Here is a 19,325-nt window from a genome sequence, read left to right as displayed (position 1 = left end):
CAGGTTCGTCGGCCGAATGCACATCTACAAAGCGGATCAGGAGCCTGCAGTGAGGTGAGGGCGCTAATGCACGACAACCCCAGCCCACTTTAAGTGAAAGCAAAATCAAAACAGATTGCTTAAGCACTCATTTGTTTCTCTCTGTATCAACCAACAAATCATTATTGCATTGATCCTTCATTGCAGAAAAGCATTAAAATTAAAACAGGTTGGCATTGCTTCAGCCTCGGCTTCCAAAGCACTCCCACAGGCATTTATCATTGACTGATTTGTAATGGCCGTACAAACAAATGCCAATGTCCTTCTCAAGAACACTGGAAACGGTGTAAGCCCAGACTGCCGTATTTTAGAGTGGATGCCAGCTGGCCTGCCAGGTTTCCATTTAGAGAGTAGGGGATTGTGTTGACTGCACATCACCTGTATCACTAAACAGTTCTGTCTTCCCATGTGCTCTTGCAGGTCTTTGGGCCCAGAAAACCTCCTCCTGAAAGGGTCAACTTTAAAAAACACTCAAACAATATGTGGTGAGTCAAGTCATATTGCCTTTCTTTTTTTTAATAACGTATTTTAATGAGATGGCTTAAAAGCTAATCACTTATCTCCCTCAAGGTGTTGCAATTTACACTGGCATGGAGACAAAGATGGCTCTCAACTACCAGGGCAAGTCTCAGAAACGCTCGGCCGTGGAGAAGTACGTTTAGAGGAAATTAAGTAAACAAGTGAAACATATGTGACTTAGCTTTTGGCACTGATTTATTTCATTTTTTATATTTCAGGTCCATCAATGCCTTCCTTCTGGTTTACCTTTGCATATTGGTGAGCAAGGCCCTAGTGTGCACGACACTTAAGTATGTGTGGCAGAACAAGCCCGGACAGGACGAGCCTTGGTACAACGAGAAAACCCAGAGAGAGAAAGACACCAATCTGGTGAGAGGATGTTTTATCAACCCGCCTCCATGTTTTTAAAGCAATAAAATGTGAGTTAAGGGTCGCCACAAACCCAGTCGTGCAGGAATGACCACTCCTGGGAAAAGAAGAGCTATCAGTTCACTGTATTATATCTATTACACATTGTATTCTAGCTAGAAGGCATGTGTTACTGTGGTAAACACCCTGTGTAGGCTTGTTGTTGAAACTTTTCAGAGCACAGTGTCCTTGTACTGTTTTACAAGTGTTAGCCTCTTCTGATCCATACTAATAAAAACTGCTCTCAGCAATGGGGTCAGCACAAACCTATATTGGGACACGGTCCATTTGATTGGCTGATAACCCTCTACCCTATCCCAAAATGAACTGTGAACATTGTGATACAACCTTGGGACTCCACTATTTCTTTATCAAGGACTACTGGTCTCACCTTATCCACCATGTTTATGTGTTGCATCGGAGTTCATGGTAATCGAGATAAGAAAAGCATTACATCATCTCCCTGTGTTTTCATGTTTTTCCAACAGTACCTGAAGATGTTCACTGACTTCCTGTCCTTCATGGTGCTCTTCAACTTCATTATCCCGGTGTCCATGTATGTGACGGTTGAGATGCAAAAGTTTTTGGGATCCTTTTTCATCACATGGGACAAGGACTTCTTTGACCCTGAAATAAAAGAGGGTGCCTTGGTCAACACTTCAGACCTTAACGAGGAGCTTGGACAGGTGAGGCAGATGGTCCAAAGTAAAATACAACAACATTTCAAGGCATAAATGTCATTGGAAAAATGCTTTCTGTAAAGTCACCATTCTTGTTTGTTATTCAAAACCTGTAGTTCTTTATGAAATCTCCCAGCCATTGAGTCTCCTTTTGTAATATTGATTTTTTTTTTTTTACTTTAAATGTTGTTTAAGAGGCACTGGGTCATGTCTTTTGTGTCTCTAAAGCTGAGTAACCCCCTTAATGGCACTGATGATATTATAAAGCATTACAAAAGTGTCAGAAAGCAAACCTTGTTCTCAACAGTAAATATGCAGTCTCCATTAATATATGAATGCAATCTCTGTGCAAAGCCTAAATGAGGATGTGATCCACAAGCATAAGTGCATAAGTGCATAAGTGCGTAAGTGTGTAAGTGTGTAAATGTGATTAACGTATTCAACATGTAACGGAAAATATATTTACAGATAAATAATTGTATTCAGATACACTTCAAGGCAGCATTAGTTGCTTTAATACAATTAAACCTAGTAAAAAAAGAACAAAAATGTTAATTGGAACAACCGTCCGCAGCATCTACATGCTATCGGCATTGCCACAGCCCATCTGTACAGTGCTACTGCGAAATATGAGCTTATAATAACTCCATATTGGTCTTGCTGTCCTGACTTCTGTTGTTTTAATGGCGCTTACTCAAACAGTGCTGCTATAGATCAGTCACACTTGGTTTGCCAGAGGATTTCTTCAATTAAAGTTGATGCTTCGTTAAACTGATTAATGCAGTGTAATTATTTCTGGAAGTAATTGCCTAATCTTATTGTTGGACCCTGTTAAATGGGAAAATGAATCTTTATGGATTTGGAAGAGCCTTTCACATCTCTTTATCACATTGCCTGCAGGTGGAGTATGTCTTCACTGACAAGACGGGCACTCTCACTCAGAACAACATGGAGTTCATAGAGTGCTGCATCGATGGCTTCCAGTACAAGTACCAGGACGCAGGCACGGACCTGGACGGATTCTGTGTTACAGATGGACCTGCAAACAAAGTGCAGCACAAAGCTGGCAGGGTGGGTGTTGTGGTGTCCCTCCATCTGTTGTAAAAGTCACACATGCGGCAACATATGGCCATTACATAGCTCGCTGCTCAGAAAGACCCTTCACCGGTCACCCACATGCAGTCTCCTTGACATGTCAACATAAGCGCTCAACACGGAGGGGGAGCAAAGTTCTCTTGACATGAGCGCCTGATAACCCATACACACTGTTGCACACACATGCTGATAAGGACTCAATTTAGACAAATAGTTGTAAAATCAGTTCGTTATCTAAACTCCAGCTACTGTATATGGCTCCATGTGTGGCTGTATTCATATCTAGTTTAAAGTTGCAAATAAAACAATTTGTATAGGCAAGGCACGTTTATTTATATAGCACTTTTCTGTACGCGACAATTCAAAGTGCTTTACAAAACAAATTAAAATACTTTTCAGAATACATACAGTAAAAACACATTATACAATTTTACAACAGACATTACAAAGCAAAGATAATAAAATAATAAAAATAAACACCACAGGTAAACAATACATTTAAAACACGTTTAAATGGCATACTCTAGTGCGAATATGAGCAGCTCAATTAAAAGCAGCGGCAAAGAGATATGTTTTCAGTCTCGATTTAAAAATAGTAAGAGTTTCTGCAGACGTCGGAACCGATAGCAGACCCGTCCCAGAAGACCTGAGGCACCTTGATGGCTCGTAATTATGTAGGAGATCAACCATATACCTCGGTCCTAAACCATGTAATGATTTAAAAACTAGCAATATTACTTTAAAATCAATTCTTTGGCCGACTGAAGCCAATGTAAAGATTTCAGAACCGGACTGATGTGATCCACTCTTTTAATGTTAGCAGCAGCGTTCTGAATCAGCTGAAGCTTTTGTCAGCCCTGTGAATACACCATTGCAGTAGTCGAGTCTACTAAAGATAAAAGCATGGACAAGCTTTTCTATGTCCTGTTGTGACATTAGTTTCTTAATCCTCGATATGTTCTTCAGGTGATAATAAGCAGACCTAATGCCTGTTGTGATGTGACTGTTGAAATTCAGGTCTGAGTCCATCACTACACCCAGATTTCTGGCTTTATTAGTGGTTTTGTATTCTGCCGACTGAAGCTTTTAATCGGTCCTTCTTTGCTCCAAAAACAATGATCTCAGTTTTTTGTTTGTTCAGTTGGAGAAAGTTCTGAGTCATCCAGTCAGTGATGTGCTCAATGCACTTGCTCAGTGTTCTAATCGGAGAACAGTCCCCTGGTGTGATTTTACAATAAATCTATACATTCATTTTGTTTAATCACAATTTATATAATATCTTATTGTACTTCACTAAACCATGTTCACGTTGTGTTTTTAGGAGAAGGAAGAGCTGTTTCTGCGTGCCCTGTGTCTGTGCCACACAGTCCAGGTGAAGGAGTCTCCAGAGCAGGGTCAGGGCCAAAGGGACGGATTGATGGACCATGTGGATGGCTTAGGGGTGGATGGAGAGGGGCTCCATCCGCCCCCACAGGAGCAGAGAGGCTTTATCGCCTCCTCACCTGATGAGGTAGCTCTGGTCAAGGGTGCCATGAGGTAAGAGGGCTGTGGTGACTCAATGTGTTCAGCTGACATTGTAACAAAAGGTCAAAGAGCAAGCCTCCATGGTATGCATTCCATCACAACATTCATTAATCAAGTTCATCAGTGGCTCATTTGTGATGATTTGTCTCCATCTGCAGGTACGGCTTCACATTTCTGGGTTTTGAAAGTAAAACCATGAAAATTCTCACCAGGGACAATGATGTTGAAAGGTACGTCGGTTATCAAACATAGTTTTTATTCATACGCTTCTATTTGTACTACAGCTTTTTTAATTTCCATTTTGTACCACCTTAAGGTATGAACTGCTTCACGTGTTGAACTTTGACCCAGTGAGAAGGCGAATGAGTGTTATAGTCAGATCCAAATCAGGTGAGCTTGAGATTGCTGTCATTTTCATTGCGTTGACTATGATTTAATGTTGGCCTTCAGCCCTCACCATGCTCTGTGTTTGTAATCTGTATGTGTTGTGTCCAGGTGATACACTGCTTTTCTGTAAGGGAGCGGACTCATCGATCTTCCCTCGCGTCAGACAGGAAGAGGTCGAAAGGATACGCATGAATGTTGAGCGTAATGCAACAGTGGGTGACATGCACAGATTGCCACTCTAAATATGTCAATATCTGTTGTTTTTAAGTGTGTACAGTGGTGCAGTGATGATGTCTTTTTGTAGGCTAAGGGGTCCTTAAAAAAACAACAATAGGCTTTCTGAGTACTGCAGAAAACAAGATGTGGCTGATCCTTATTTTTTGTACTTACATGTTTTGTTCAGCATGATAGTCTTTACATATTAACACCACGGACTCATGTTTGGCGTGATGACATTTAGTAATCTCATTTAGACATTTGTTAGCAACTGGACATTTTACAATACATACAAGCTCCGAAAATGTATGGCTGTGGCCAAAAAACAACAACATTTTGAGACGAGTCAAAAAAGATTTGGTAAAATGTCATTTCCGGGTTTTAAGACTCATTCCTGCACCACTTTACACTGTATGATACTATGGTCAGACAGGTTTTAATTAAAGATAATAATGATGTTTTCTTTGTTTTGTATTTCTAACATTGGGTGCCGTATGTTGTGTTGTTTAGGAGGGATACCGCACACTGTGTGTGGCCTACAAATATCTCAATGCAGAGGAGTACGCCCAGGCAGACGCAGGCCTGAGGGAAGCTAGGCTGGCTCTGCAGGACAGAGAGGAGAAGCTCATGGCTGTTTACAACCAAGTGGAGACCGGCATGAGTCTGATAGGAGCAACTGCTGTAGAAGACCGGTGAGTGCCAACACAACACAACATAACAAACAACTCAGCTCACACTGATGAACCTGCTCACATATACAGTTGAATAATGACTTGCATGCTGCTGTTGTCCTTGCTCTCCTCTCCTTCTCATTAAAAAACAGTGCTAATAATTTTAGGAGGCTTTAAATATAAAATTGATAGGAGAGGCCAACCTTTGGTTGATGCCAGTTATAAAAAATGTGTCATTAATGTCCTGTCATCACTCGTCTTGATTTCCGATTGCCCCTTTTGTTGTTTTACGATTCATTTCTGCTTTTCTTTAATGTCAGCTTTTCACACTAAGTCTGTTCCTCATTACACTTCTGGTATTGTTTCCTGTATGAAGTGGCATATCTAATCTGATTGAGTATGGTGAGGGTTTCAATGTAAGCTCACGGCGCCCCCTTGTGGTTGACATTGGGTAAGGGGTCTTTCACAATCCAAGATTATTGTTTTATAATTAATATTTAAGATGGATAATGCATTGACTAACCTAAAAGGTAGGGAACACCTAACTGTATCTGCTTGCATCAATGCATCAAATCTAAAACACATTTTTAATATATCAATATAATAGGCTATTATAATAGAGTAATTGTGACACAGCAGCTTCAGATTTTATCATCAGATTGTCATTAAGCGTTTCTTTGCATGCATAATGTCTCTTGTGAAATATAACCCAGGTGCCAGTGGTTTTATTTAACTGGTGACATTTTTCCTTTCCTTCTCATGATAGCATTTATGTCTAAGAGTTAGTGCAATCATCTTTGTTTCTCACCCCAAGGCTACAAGAGGAGGCAGCAGAGACCATGGAGGCTCTCCAGGGTGCAGGCATGAAGGTTTGGGTGCTAACGGGGGACAAGATGGAGACAGCAAAGTCCACCTGTTATGCTTGTAGATTGTTCCAGAGAAACACAGAACTGTTGGAGCTGACTGTGCGTACTTTAGAAGATGGAGGCAGGAGGCGTGAGGAGCGACTGCATGAGCTCTTGGTTGAATATCACAAGAAAGCCGTACAGGATGCACCACCAGTTAAGGCAGGCGTCACCAGGTTAGTCATTTGACCTTAAAGGGGACCTATCATGCAAAATGCACTTTTTGATGTCTTTCATACATAAATATGTGTCCCCGATGTGTCGGGGAACTCACAAAGTGTCAACAAATAAAACCCTCTCTCTTTTCCTCCGTACCCAAATCTTTAAAAACGGGGGTACAACGCAGAGAGATCAGAAAGTTGCTGTCAGAAACAATGCCCGACGTGTTTTGGACGTAATATAGTCTTTGTTTACATTAGCAAGCATCGCTAACACGCAGAGCTAACCTGTACTGGAGAGAGCATGTGTAAAAAAGCAGGAAATAAAAAAGGAACTCACCTTGTGGTAAACCCGCAAGAGGAAAAGCATTTGAGCTCCGTACTGTTTCAGAAATAATCCTTGATGTGTTTGGAACATGATGACGTTTAATCACGGCAGCATGTAATTGTAGCTGCCGGGTCATTCTGAACAGGCATTAGCTCCCCCTCCTCTTTTTTTTTCTTTCAAGCTAAGGACCCAAAATCAGCGTTTCTCTAACGGGGGTGAAACAGAGGGATATGAGGGATGTCTGAAATGCATGATCTGTTTAGTATTTTGAGCAAAACACACCATAGACATGTTTTTATATATCTGAGACCCATAATATATGCCTAAAAATAGCATAATAGGAGACCTTTAAATGACCTGTATTAAAGTTATCGTGTGATACTTCGCTCTTGTGTCTTTAAACTGAATAATAGAAATGACTACACTTGAACCTATTCCCTTATTTGTTTTTGTTTTGTAGGGCCTGGTCTTCAGCAAACCATGACTACGGCTTTATCATAGATGGAGCCACTCTGTCCATGGTGCTCAACTCCTCCTCTGAATCCAACTCAAGTCGCTACAAGAACCTGTTCCTGCAGATCTGTCAGAACTGCACATCTGTGCTCTGCTGCCGCATGGCCCCTCTACAGAAGGCACAGGTCAGAAGAATCTGGAACAAATTGGAAATATTTCCTCATTAAAGGTGGGGTAGGTAAGTTTGAGAAACCAGCTCGAGATCGCTAGAATTTGAAAATACACAACCGGAGAAAATCTGCCACTTCCTTATAGAGCCCCTCCTCCAACACACACGAACGCGCACATGACCAATGAGGGCACGAGATAAATGTGTGCCCCGATGGAAGGCTGAAAGGCAGGTAGGCCATTGTACTTTTTACAGTGCTACGGCTTCTACAGATGAAATTTTTTTATGGATTTTTTGTCAAAGCACTTAAGATATTCATTGCTATCGGGATGTTAAGAGCATTCCATGGAATATAACAAAAAGTGTATCTCGAGCCGGTTTCTGAAACTTACCTACCCCACCTTTAAGTGATTTAAAATATATGATTTTCACAGTGGTTTTTAAATGTTTGCCCCTTTGTCTTGCTGCATCTACAGATAGTTAAAATGGTGAAAAACTCTAAAGGAAGTCCCATCACCCTTTCCATTGGAGATGGTGCAAATGATGTCAGCATGATTTTGGAGGCTCATGTCGGGATTGGTAAGAAATCCCACACTGAAGCTGACTAAGGGCTCTTTAATGACTGCATCAGATAGAGGAAATGGTGGTTCTCTTTGGTGAAGGCAGTGTGTGATATCTGCTTTTGGTGTTCCAGGTATTAAGGGTAAAGAGGGTCGACAGGCAGTGAGGAACAGTGATTATGCCATCCCCAAACTCAAGCACCTCAAGAAACTTTTGTTGGCTCATGGGCATCTCTACTATGTTCGCATTGCACACTTGGTGCAATATTTCTTCTACAAGGTAGGATCAGCATTGATTTCATTTCACACTGACTGATTAGACACATTTGACAGCAAACAAACTCAACCGTTTTGTAAAAATGTATTGCACTATTGTACCTACATAATACCCCCACGGGGGACTTGGATGCATTTGATGTCCTTTTGATGTTTTTATTCATCAGTGAGCCTTTTCTCTTTTTTGTTTGCCTGCAGAACCTTTGCTTCATCTTACCTCAGTTTTTGTACCAGTTCTTCTGTGGCTATTCCCAGCAAGTGAGTATGTCCTGAGGCCTTTGAGGTTCAAAGATGTTCTGAACATGAAAGGCGGCAGTATCCCTTGAATCAACACCTCCTCCGCTCGTCCTCCTGAATGCTAGTCTTTTTCCCTCCGCTTGCCCCTCCCTCGCTGCCCCCTGGGATGTTTGAGCTCTGATTGATATGTTTACTGACTAAGAGCACATAGCACTTTAATAAATAAAAACAGACATGTGTCATGTTCTGCCACCAAGGTACATCCTATGTGGATATTATATAATTATAGTGTCATGTGTGCGTATCTGCCCGTGTGTGTGTCATACTATATAATACCTTATTCAAATCCAGCTAGGAATAAGATGACCTGATTACAGTTTGGAGCACATTGATGAAGTTGCTTGTATATAAATTAGAAATAAGTATAAGTGATACATTTTTAATGGTACAGTGTTTATATAAAAACGTTTTCCTCGCATTGATTTTTGATAGTTTTGTTTTTGATCTTTTTAAGCAGGAATATTTCATTATCTCCTGCTACAGGGCCCCTGACAGATCTTCCATGATTGCATGAAAGATGTATATAAGCTTGCTTATATGAGACAGTGTGTGTTTACATATGGTGGTGTGTTTGAGATTTTTCCTCTCCATGATATTAACCCCCAGTTGCCCTATCCCATCCCCCGTCCACCTCCTCCTTGCCTATCCCTCCCCTTTTCCCCTCCTCCTCCTCCTCCTCCCATCCTCCCCAGCCCCTGTATGACGCAGCCTATCTGACGATGTACAACATCTGCTTCACCTCTATGCCCATCCTGGCTTACAGCCTTTTGGAGCAGCACATCTGCATGGAGGTTCTTCTGGACAATGCTACCCTCTACAGGTAAACCTGGGAACATGTGCTTATCTGCAGTACATTCTGAGGTACTATGTCAATGTCACTTCCTTACTAACTTACCTCCTGAAAAGCAACAATGTTCAAATAAATGTATAAATTATTATTTATTTTATAAACAAGTTACCCGGTCTATTTGTCAAAGCCACATTTTTGTAAGCTCTTTCTGATTCTTTCTCTGGCTATTTGATGATTATGCTGTCTAGGCATTCACCTCATATGTTCAATTTATTTGTATAATACATTTTGACCTGATATATGCGCTTGTGTGCAGAAAACTATCAATATCAATCCTATTTTTCAAGTCCCCCTTAGACTTCTACATTAGGCATTGAGTGGCAATTTGCACAAAGGAGAGCTGTTCCCATTCTTCACTGAAATGTCATTGTTCCCTCCCCTTTTTGATAATGGAGATTATATGCTATGTGTAATACTGATTATAACTTTGTTCATCTTTCTACTTCTCGAATGTCTTCAGAGGGATTGCTAAGAACGGCATGTTACGGTGGGGTCCCTTCTTCTACTGGACTTTACTCGGAGTCTTCCACGGCCTGCTCTTCTTCTTTGGTGTTCGATATTTGTTTGGTAACCCAGCACTGCAGGATAATGGCCAGGTTGGATTTTCTTAATGAGTGTGATAATTCAATGACTTCATCAGGCATCGTCTGCTAAGTACATTTGCTAATTGGTGGTATTCAAATCCAGGTCTTTGGCAACTGGTCGTATGGAACGATTGTCTTCACTGTCCTCGTCTTCACCGTCACACTTAAGGTAAGGTGTTATTGTCTCATATTTATACAGTAGTGCGTTGCCGAACATCTGTCTTTGGCAAATTGTGTTGGATATTTAGTGCATTTCCTTTGCCTTGCTAGCTCGCTCTGGACACACGGCACTGGACATGGATCAACCACTTTGTTATCTGGGGCTCCCTGGCTTTCTACGTGTTTTTCAGCTTCTTCTGGGGAGGAATAATATGGTAAGAAAACAACTCACGATAGGATAACTCCTATTCATTGTAGGTGACCTGTTATTCTGTATTTTATTCAACCCTTGTAGCATTTTCAGTTAGTCTAAACCAAACTGTTCCTTCCTGCAGGCCTTTCCTGAAGCAGCAGCGTTTGTACTTTGTGTTTGCCAACATGCTGAGCTCGGTGTCAGCCTGGCTGGTCATCATCTTGCTCATCCTGCTCAGCCTACTGCCAGAGATCCTGCTGGTGGTTTTCCGCAAGCCCCGCGGGCCCCACGCTGGACAGGTAAAGCTGAATCACACACATTTACTCTCTACTTCACGTTCTCTCTCTCTCTGTCTGTTAATATCTCTTCTCAATGTTGACGTATAGTTTTTGTGATATTTAACCTTTTATTTCCCCAAAGGTATGGTCATTGTTAATAAAGCCCATCCTTGGGGTGGGGTATGGTTACAAGGGGGATATAAATCAAATCCTTCTCATATGGTAAGAATGCTCAGGTGTGCAGGACTTTGTGTATACGGAGAAATGCTTCAGTGCAGAATCCTATTGGCCTCGACCAACAACTCTCTTATCTGTGTTGTTATACCAGGAGGTGGAGCATGAGGGTGACATGAAGAACATGGACATTAAACACATCGTTTTGAAATGTAAACAAAAGCTTTCATTTAAAAGCTAAAACACATTCAAACACACCCAATGCTAACTTCTCGCTAACGGTCAATTTGTGGTTTTTGATATTTGGGGTTAGCTAGTTGCCCAAAACCACAACATTATATTTATGTATGTGTTTGGGTCGAGTCATCTAAAAAGGAGCATTCACACCAAATAGGGCAAATGTTACGCTGTAAGTGAGGTGAATAAACAGTTTGCACACTGCAGGGCTACAATGTTTATTTACGCATTGCACCTAGGTGACATGTCGAGCATAACTAGTCCTCATTAGACTTAAAGTAGTCTTAATTAAGAGACATTTGAGTCCTTCAATATGCAAGTTTGTAAAATGTATGGAGCACCATGGTTTAAAGAACAAAAAGCAGTACACATTTGTAATTCCTAGACATATTCTGTCGTTTCTATTAACTCGACTTGTGTGTCCCAAGCAGCTGGAGATGTTTGCTGCCATGCGCTGTACTTCTGGGCATTCAATCGACTCTTGTTTTTTATGTGTCTTCATTCTAGTACTTTTTAAAGCTTTTTAATTAACAACACCCCCTTTAACCTGATTTTGTACTAATTTTCTACCATTTTAACATGTTCTTGCTAAGTAGTGCTCTTGCTCTAGTGTTCCTTTACTCTCTCACCCTCTTATTGTCTTTCCTCTTCGCCTGACCTGCCTCCCTAAAGATGAAGCATCGCCTTCCTTCCTCGGGGACATCTACTATCTTCATGTTGTCGCAGACCGCTAGCACTCACAGCTTCTCGTGGACCGACTGAGGTCTCTATTTCTATCTGTCCGCTGTTATGCTCAAGACTCTTCCTGCTGAGGTTTTGTTTCTGCCACTCTCGTTCTGGCTTGTTTCCTACCTGTTGTGTCCTTCCTCTCCCACTGTTTGACTCCTTCCTTACCCTCTAAAGCAGGAGTGTCAAACTCAACTTCATCGAGGGCCACATCAGCATGAAGGTTGCACTCAAAGGGCCGGTTGTAACTTTAACATATATAAAAATACATATATAAATATTGAATATATATAAAATAATGTATTATATATTACATTATTGCCTCTGCATTGGATTATTATCGGATAGGGGAATAACTTCATATTTAACTACGTCTGGAAGCAGAAGTCTGGGGCAAATAATTGCAACTCTCTTCAGTGCGCATGTCACAAAATGATTTAAAAAGAAAAGCCAAATTCTAAGAAAAAAAGTCAAATTTTGAAAACAAAGTAATATTTTGAAGAAAAAATGTCAAATTTTGAGAAAAATGCATATTTGAGATGCATTGTGGGACATGTAGTTTATGGGCAATGTGCTTCTGTAAATCGGCATGTAACCGTATAATAAACATATTATATTATTTGCAAGCTCTTGTGGGGCGGCATGAAGTTAAGTCACGGGCCGGATTTGGCCCCCGGGCCTTGAGTTTGACACCTGCTCTAAAGTAACTCAGGTGGCATTCTGTGGCTTTAAACAGTACCCACTTAGATAGACCCATCAGGTTAGACAATAATCAGAAATGCTATCCTGGGATGGCTTTATTTTTAAACCTCAACTGGATTTATTGTCTTTAGATATGCTTAATACATTGTGAGGTCAGTGGGCAGGTGTGTGTGCCCAAGCAGTGTGGAGTAGGACCGGGTGTCCAAACGTGCAGTCAGTCTTCCATTCTTGTGTGTCCAGTCGCGTCAGTCAGTGTTTCCTCCCAGCTGCCGTGCTGCTTGGATGCCTGCTGCCTCTGCATGTCGAGTCAGGTGAATGCAGCACGTCAAAGCACCCAAACGTACCTGCATGAGGCTCAAGTCAGCAACCTCATCCTGGATCCTCACCACAAACCCTGAGGGCCACTGCATTCTGTCTGTGCCTGCGTGTTATACAGCTAATGCTTTTGAGAAATGTGCAAGCATAGCCGCTTTTCCAATAATATGAACCAATTCATATAGAGCCAAGGTTTCTTAACAAATATTATTTCAAGGAAACTGCGTGTAAGACCCCAGGACTGGTTTCCATTGTCCACCTATCTACAAGTGTATGCCTATGTGTGTTCCCTGTCAATACATGTTTGTCTGTGTGCAAGTAGGAGCACAGGATGGAGCGAGAGGCAACGTGTGTGTTTGTCAGCGTAGTGATGTCTTGGTGTCTCTTGCCTCACCCTTCTAGATGAAGCCAGTTCATTCGAGCGCCGGGGGCCACCAGTCTCCCCGGTCTTCAGCCAGGCCCCTGCTCATGAGAACCTTTTCAGACGAGTCCAATACTGTCATTTAAACAGGTACCAGCTTCAGGCCATTTAAGCCAATCAAAGACTCGCCAGCCCCCCCCCCCCCCCCTTCCCCCTCCCAGCCAAACTGTCCAGCTTCTCTGGTCCCTAACTCTGAATTTTCAGAATCAAAGGCTTACTGGCAAACATTCAAGGGACAGGACCCAGTGTGTTCTTCTGTGTTTTGTGAGCTGATATTGGCTGCCTGAAGAGATGCACCCTTTCTATGTCAGACTTTATTACTTCAAATTAGGGATGTCCCGATCACCTTTTTTTGCTCCCGATCATTTGATTTTGACAATCTGCCGATACCGATTTTTCCCGATCTTTATGCAATGCATTAAGAGAAAAAAAGGTAACAGATAACGGCTGGTCATCCAACGCGATGAATTCAGCTATCTTGGCTGTTATTGTGTTGGCCTTTTCACTTTTCTGGGGCAGTTTCTCTTTCCTTTTAAAAGTCCCTGAAAGTGTCGGTTGTTTCAGTGCCGTTACCCGAGTGGCCGCTGTGTACTCGTCGTGTTGTTGTTGGTGTTTGTTTCTCAGGTGGCGTATTAGATTGGTCGTGTTGAACGTAGCTCTGTTCTTTCCACCATGCGGAACCTCCGCCTTGCAAACATTGCATCTGGCTGTTACACTGCCTTCACTTTCAATTTTATAATACTTCGAAACTCCTGACATTTTCTCTGTCCCGACTCCCGAGTCACCAGCTGAACGTAGCCTCTCGTTAGCTTACTGCTACTATTAGACACTGCGTCCACTCTGTTGCCAGCTTTGAGAGAAATAAGCAACCAGGTCTAAACAAGCCCAAAAGAAGCAACACATACATGATGTTGTGTAATTTTAAACCAAAACTAAGGCCTCAGGATGACTTTAAGATGTGAACATGGTCATTTTTGTTTTGTAACATTAAATAAAATAATAAAAAGATTTTATAAAAAAAAAAAAAAGATTCCCGATCCCCGATTTTTTTCTCCCGATTCCGATCTTTTGAAAATCACGTGATCGGCTCCGATCCCCGATCACGTGATCGGATCGGGACATCCCTACTTCAAATTATGCACATATTTAACACATACATGCATCTCTAGGCCCTAATGCTGCACACTTTGTAAACATGCTCCTTTCGGCCTCCCTTTGGAATCCCCGCTTATATTAGCTTCTGCATGTGCTTTTACAAACCCAATTTCAAATTTGCATTTCCTTCCATCTCATTATGTTTTGTTCTAGGAATGTGTGAGCGTGAGGTGTCTGTTAGTTTGCTTGGATTTCATTATCTGACAGTTTGAAACAGCAGGGCTGGCCTGTCATTATTGCATCTGCAGTCTGACATTCATGTACCGTTGTGGTTTGATCATGGTCGTGTCGTCCTGTGTGCACGTACAAACCTGACACGTTGGTCGCTTGTTTACTTTCCTGGCAAAACAATGTATGCGTGTGTGAGTGCTGAGCTTGATTCACTGCATGGTGTGATGTTGCCTTAACCTCAGACATTGGTGCTGCATCACATAAAGAGGGCAAACAAATGATTCGAAACACGACATGATATAATATTGAAGATGTATTTGTAGAGAATAATCAAATAATAAATAGAGAAAACATTGTGGAATAAAACAAAATATGGTCCACAAATGAAATGTATATTAAATTGGGAAATGATGTTGAAAAACAGGTTTAAAAAAATTCAGCTCTTTATTATATATATATCCTCTAAGTTCTAAATCTACTTTCTTCTGTCTGTTTTTATTAAATATTTTGTATTTGTTTTCTTTTTTATGTTGCTTATATTCGATAGCGGACAGTAGAGAGATGACAGGTATAGAGGGCAACATGTGAATTACTGTTCCTTTTAGTATCACAAACCAGCCCGTCTGAATATGAAAAAACATCACTTTAAAAAAAGGCAATTGTGGTTTGAAAAACACATTTTAATGAACTCTGAAACTGAGAAATGTATTTTGCAAAGAAGCAAGATTAATTGAGCTGATAATAACGAGCTGAATTTTTTTTTAATGTGTCGGATAATTTCACAATGTAATAATTTTCAGTCTCTATTTATTTACTTCATAATTTCCTATTTATTAATCTAATGTTAAACACTTGTGAGTCTCATAAATAAACAGAAGCCTTGAGTAAATATAGTCAAATTGAACTTACATCTGTAGATGTCGAAAAATAATTGGCAGCAATATCAAGAACACTGGAGGTGTTCAGAGGTGAAGGGGCATCTCTTGACACCTTTTTGTGAGCTTGATATTAAATGTCTAAGTGTTTTCATTTTTTTGTCCACCCTCTGTCGGTAGGTCTGAATGTTACACTTTCCCATCGCTGTTGACCAGGATCACCGGTAACTGTTGCCTAACAACAGCACCAGGTCCTCTGCTACGGGTTTCACTGTTTAACATGCATTTCTATTCTCCCAATAGCTGTCACAGGAAGGCCTCCTACAAACAGCCAGGTAAACTACCACAAGACAAACCTAATTCAATGTCTGCTCAATGTCACTGCTGAGCTTCAACAAGATCAGTTTGCTTGGAAGAAAAATTGAGATAATTTCCTTTCCCTAATACGGTTTTCACGTATCGTGGTACGTTGCCAATCACTGCCGATTCTCTTGATTGATGATTTTTCTGGTTTCAAGGTGTCTCGTCCTCTCCTTGCAGTTGGCATAAGCTCATAGGGAAAACATTGAAGTAACATCTGTCTGCTTGTGCTTTTCCAGATTACACCCGTCACACCACTTACCTATAAGCACCTGAAGGATCGCCAGTGAAAGGCAGCGGGGACCGGTGGCATCAACACCTCCAGGGTCCTGTACCGTTCAGGTCAGAGCTGGCTGCCATCAGGCTCCATCTAAAAAGAAGAGCAGAAGAAGAAGAAGACATGAATATGGGGGAAGGGATGAAAAGGGGTTTTGCAGTCTTTTGACTCTGATCCGTCCTTCTCCACACATTCCCTATAGCTCCCAACCCCCCCAGCGCATGCCTGCAGAGCAGTGCCCTGCATTATTTTTAATATATCTACTCAGATGACAGGCATGATTTAGTTTCTTTGTTTTACTTTTTAAAAATACTAGCTTACAAACGAATGCATACACAGCTGCCTTGTCAGTAGCTCTATCCCACTGCTGTGTTTTAACAAGCAGTTGTAATAATATCCACTCCAAGAATGGTTCACCTGCATGAAAGATGGCTCAAAGAAAGCTTCACTCCATTGATGTTCTGTCGCTGTATGCTGCAAAGGTTTTAAAGAAGACATAATGTCCTATATTTTACAACGGTTACACTTTGAACATGTATTCCACTTTATTGTCATGACACTTTTCGACGGGTATTATTTAAATGGTTATTTTCAGAAATTACACTCGGGTCAAAATAATTCACGAAGAGGCGATTTTTCGGGTTAAAGATGATTATATAAAGATTATATTGCTATTAGTTTGTTATATGTGGAGTTAGAGGCCATATTACCACTCAATCCAAAAAGTTTGTGTGTGTATGCAAGATTGAGAGATAGATTAGAGATGTAAAGCAATCTAACGTTGGAGAATGACCTTAATCTTCAAACCTCAGAGATAATTTAAGACTCAATTAAAGATGAGAAAATTAATATATGTGCTGTATTGTGTATATATAGCTATAGGGGTGTGTAAAAACATCTGCTCCAAGCCAAAAAGATGAACGTAATGCGATCTGATTCTGTCCACACCGTTGTGACCCGAAAGTGAGAAGTCGGTGTGTGTGTCTGTCTGTGTGTTACATAAGTGCGTGTTGGGTGAGAAAAGCCAGACACCTTGGTGTGTCATGAAAACCAGGATTACTTGAACCTCTAGATATAGTTTGCTTAGACATTTGCTGCACTATTAAAGAAGCTGGTTCCTTCATAGCATAGATGGTCACTTAGGCACATTACAATATGCCCGAGGACACACACAATAACCGCACATTGCGCACATGCACTAAAGCCTAAATGAGGTATTTATGTTCATCACTCATTATCTAGTTTGCATGAATTGTCCTAAGCAGGCTAAAGTTGGAGTGTAAAGAACATCAACTCCCGACCTGCCGCGTCAACACCGTTTGTGTCACCGTGCGGCTTCACGCTCTGTTTTTGGTCACGTTTCCTGACTGACAGGAAGACAGAGTTGTGTTCCTTCCTCCAACTTCCTGTGTGTGCTGCTTCATACATTCCATTCAAACATGCCATCATTTAGAAATCACCTTTTTAGATACTGTTTTCTGAATATAGTTTTCTGTTTTTTCCACAAATATTTATTGTTACCTGTACTTTTACTCACATGTTATACTTTTATTACATAAATCCTTTTTTATTGTCCACGGGGTTAGCTTTGTGCCAGTTGAGTTTGTCTGTTTTACTGCAGCCCTGATGTGAGTCTGTGCCAATCCCTTTTAATAGTCTTTGTCCTACATGCAAAGACAGGCAGCCCCCCCCCAACACTCCCAGCATCCCAGAGTCAAACTCTGAACCAATGCCACTCCTTTTACTGATACCTTTCATTCATCTTTTGTTTTGCTTTACAAAATCTGTCAGTGTGAGGATTTTATACTTTAGTAATATGCTGATTCCTGTTCACACACGTACAGTACTTTGAAGTGCTGGCCTTGTATTCCACTCCACTGAATGTAGCCGGACATATCTGATACAGTGCATCTGCACAATGGCAGTCATACATGCCAGGTTACATTTAAATTAGTGCTGATGTGTTCTTAACAAATGGACAGCGACATTTTCTACAAAGTCCACTTGTTTTCTGACAGGAATACGAATGCTATTCTTTACTCTGTCACATGTCACCTCCACACTGCACTGAGCCGGAGACCCCGGATGTAAGAGGACACGCTGAGAGGGGCTGCCTGCTTTGTTAAAAATATATAAAACCTTTAAGTGACATCAGAAATGCTATTTTCAGAGCTTAAAAATATCTTGAAATCTAACGTTTTGCCTGTCTAAATGAAAAGTATAACATGATGGATTGTATTTTTAATGCAACCTTTTTCCAGCCACTTTTGTAAGAAAATGTAAGAAAAAAAGCACGAGAGGCTCTGTGGTTGTGGACGCTGTCCCTGTCTGTAAAGGGCTGGAGGTGGACTTCTTCAGGCACCTCAGCAGCCCTGCGTCATGCAGCAGGGACCCCCCCCACCTCCAGCCCTTTGGGTCTCCAGCCTCAACACTCCAAACCTCCAAGCTGAATGTACCTCTTTGAAACGAGTATGTTCAAAAACCTGAAGATTTTCTGAAATAAAGCAGAATGTTTTGAAGATAAACTGCCTTGTCTGCTTCATTATGCCAATGTTTATGTCAGCAGGTTTGTCTGATGTGTGTGCGTGTGCATTTGGCCACACTCAGCAGATGCTGTGTGGTAATGAGATGGCTGAGAGGCTAAGCTGGATCAGCTGAGTGGCTGCGTATCAGGTCGCCTGCCCCATGTGTGGCCTCACATCAAGAACACGTCAAACACTGAGGAGGTTTACATACATTTACAATTGATCCGTTTTCTCCACTTGCATATCTACTGTTCATAAGCAACCATCCATTCACAGTAGCTGTGGGCTAAGCGGTGGGGAATGGAGTTGAGAAAGCCTCTGTATCAGTGTGTACACAATGACACCCTTTCATATCTGTTTGAATGTGATTGTTGTGTATTAAAGGCTGTGCTTTGCATGGGCCAAACTTGTTGGCTGAGGGTGTGGTTTACAATGGATCTATTCTCCACTGTGTTTGCATATGATTGTAAAGCTGAAGAAAGTGGGGACATGAACATGGCAGCCAGAGCGCCTACGATCCAGCCTACTGTAGTACAGTCTGCCTAATACTGGGGACATAGAAAACAACACCAGGGAGTGTGAAGTGAGAAGTGAGAGGCAAAGTTGGGAGGGAGTTGGCAGGAGCAGAATCTTGAGCA

The 19,325-nt window shown here is 41.4% G+C and overlaps 1 protein-coding gene across 5 annotated transcripts in view; it reads left to right on the top strand.

Annotated features, from left to right (window-relative positions):
* The window catches only part of atp11c (ATPase phospholipid transporting 11C), a 45,555-nt gene extending 26,868 nt beyond the window's left edge, over nt 1-18,687 (top strand). The window contains exons 8-31 of one of the 5 annotated variants that reach the window (XM_034093695.2): nt 4-54; nt 460-524; nt 610-691; nt 777-927; nt 1,455-1,652; nt 2,547-2,717; nt 4,063-4,277; nt 4,424-4,495; nt 4,582-4,655; nt 4,761-4,864; nt 5,379-5,560; nt 6,354-6,620; nt 7,391-7,568; nt 8,029-8,131; nt 8,247-8,392; nt 8,587-8,646; nt 9,378-9,505; nt 9,996-10,131; nt 10,223-10,288; nt 10,390-10,493; nt 10,614-10,770; nt 11,833-11,923; nt 15,829-15,860; nt 16,125-16,182. In XM_034093695.2, coding sequence (XP_033949586.1) covers nt 4-54; nt 460-524; nt 610-691; nt 777-927; nt 1,455-1,652; nt 2,547-2,717; nt 4,063-4,277; nt 4,424-4,495; nt 4,582-4,655; nt 4,761-4,864; nt 5,379-5,560; nt 6,354-6,620; nt 7,391-7,568; nt 8,029-8,131; nt 8,247-8,392; nt 8,587-8,646; nt 9,378-9,505; nt 9,996-10,131; nt 10,223-10,288; nt 10,390-10,493; nt 10,614-10,770; nt 11,833-11,922 — 2,800 coding nt within the window. In that variant the 3' untranslated portion in view covers nt 11,923; nt 15,829-15,860; nt 16,125-16,182. Of the gene's footprint in view, nt 1-3; nt 55-459; nt 525-609; nt 692-776; nt 928-1,454; nt 1,653-2,546; nt 2,718-4,062; nt 4,278-4,423; nt 4,496-4,581; nt 4,656-4,760; nt 4,865-5,378; nt 5,561-6,353; nt 6,621-7,390; nt 7,569-8,028; nt 8,132-8,246; nt 8,393-8,586; nt 8,647-9,377; nt 9,506-9,995; nt 10,132-10,222; nt 10,289-10,389; nt 10,494-10,613; nt 10,771-11,832; nt 11,924-13,305; nt 13,415-15,828; nt 15,861-16,124 lie in introns of those variants that run through there. The other 4 variants (XM_034093693.2, XM_034093697.2, XM_034093696.2 and 1 more) reach the window with 4 other exon arrangements.
* Nucleotides 18,688-19,325: the final 638 nt, after the last annotated feature.

The sequence above is a fragment of the Pseudochaenichthys georgianus genome, chromosome 10, assembly GCF_902827115.2.
Source record: "Pseudochaenichthys georgianus chromosome 10, fPseGeo1.2, whole genome shotgun sequence".
Taxonomy (NCBI): Eukaryota; Metazoa; Chordata; class Actinopteri; order Perciformes; family Channichthyidae; genus Pseudochaenichthys; species Pseudochaenichthys georgianus.
The sequence above is the reverse complement of the archived record's forward strand: the minus strand, read 5'-3'. Positions and strand labels throughout refer to the sequence as shown.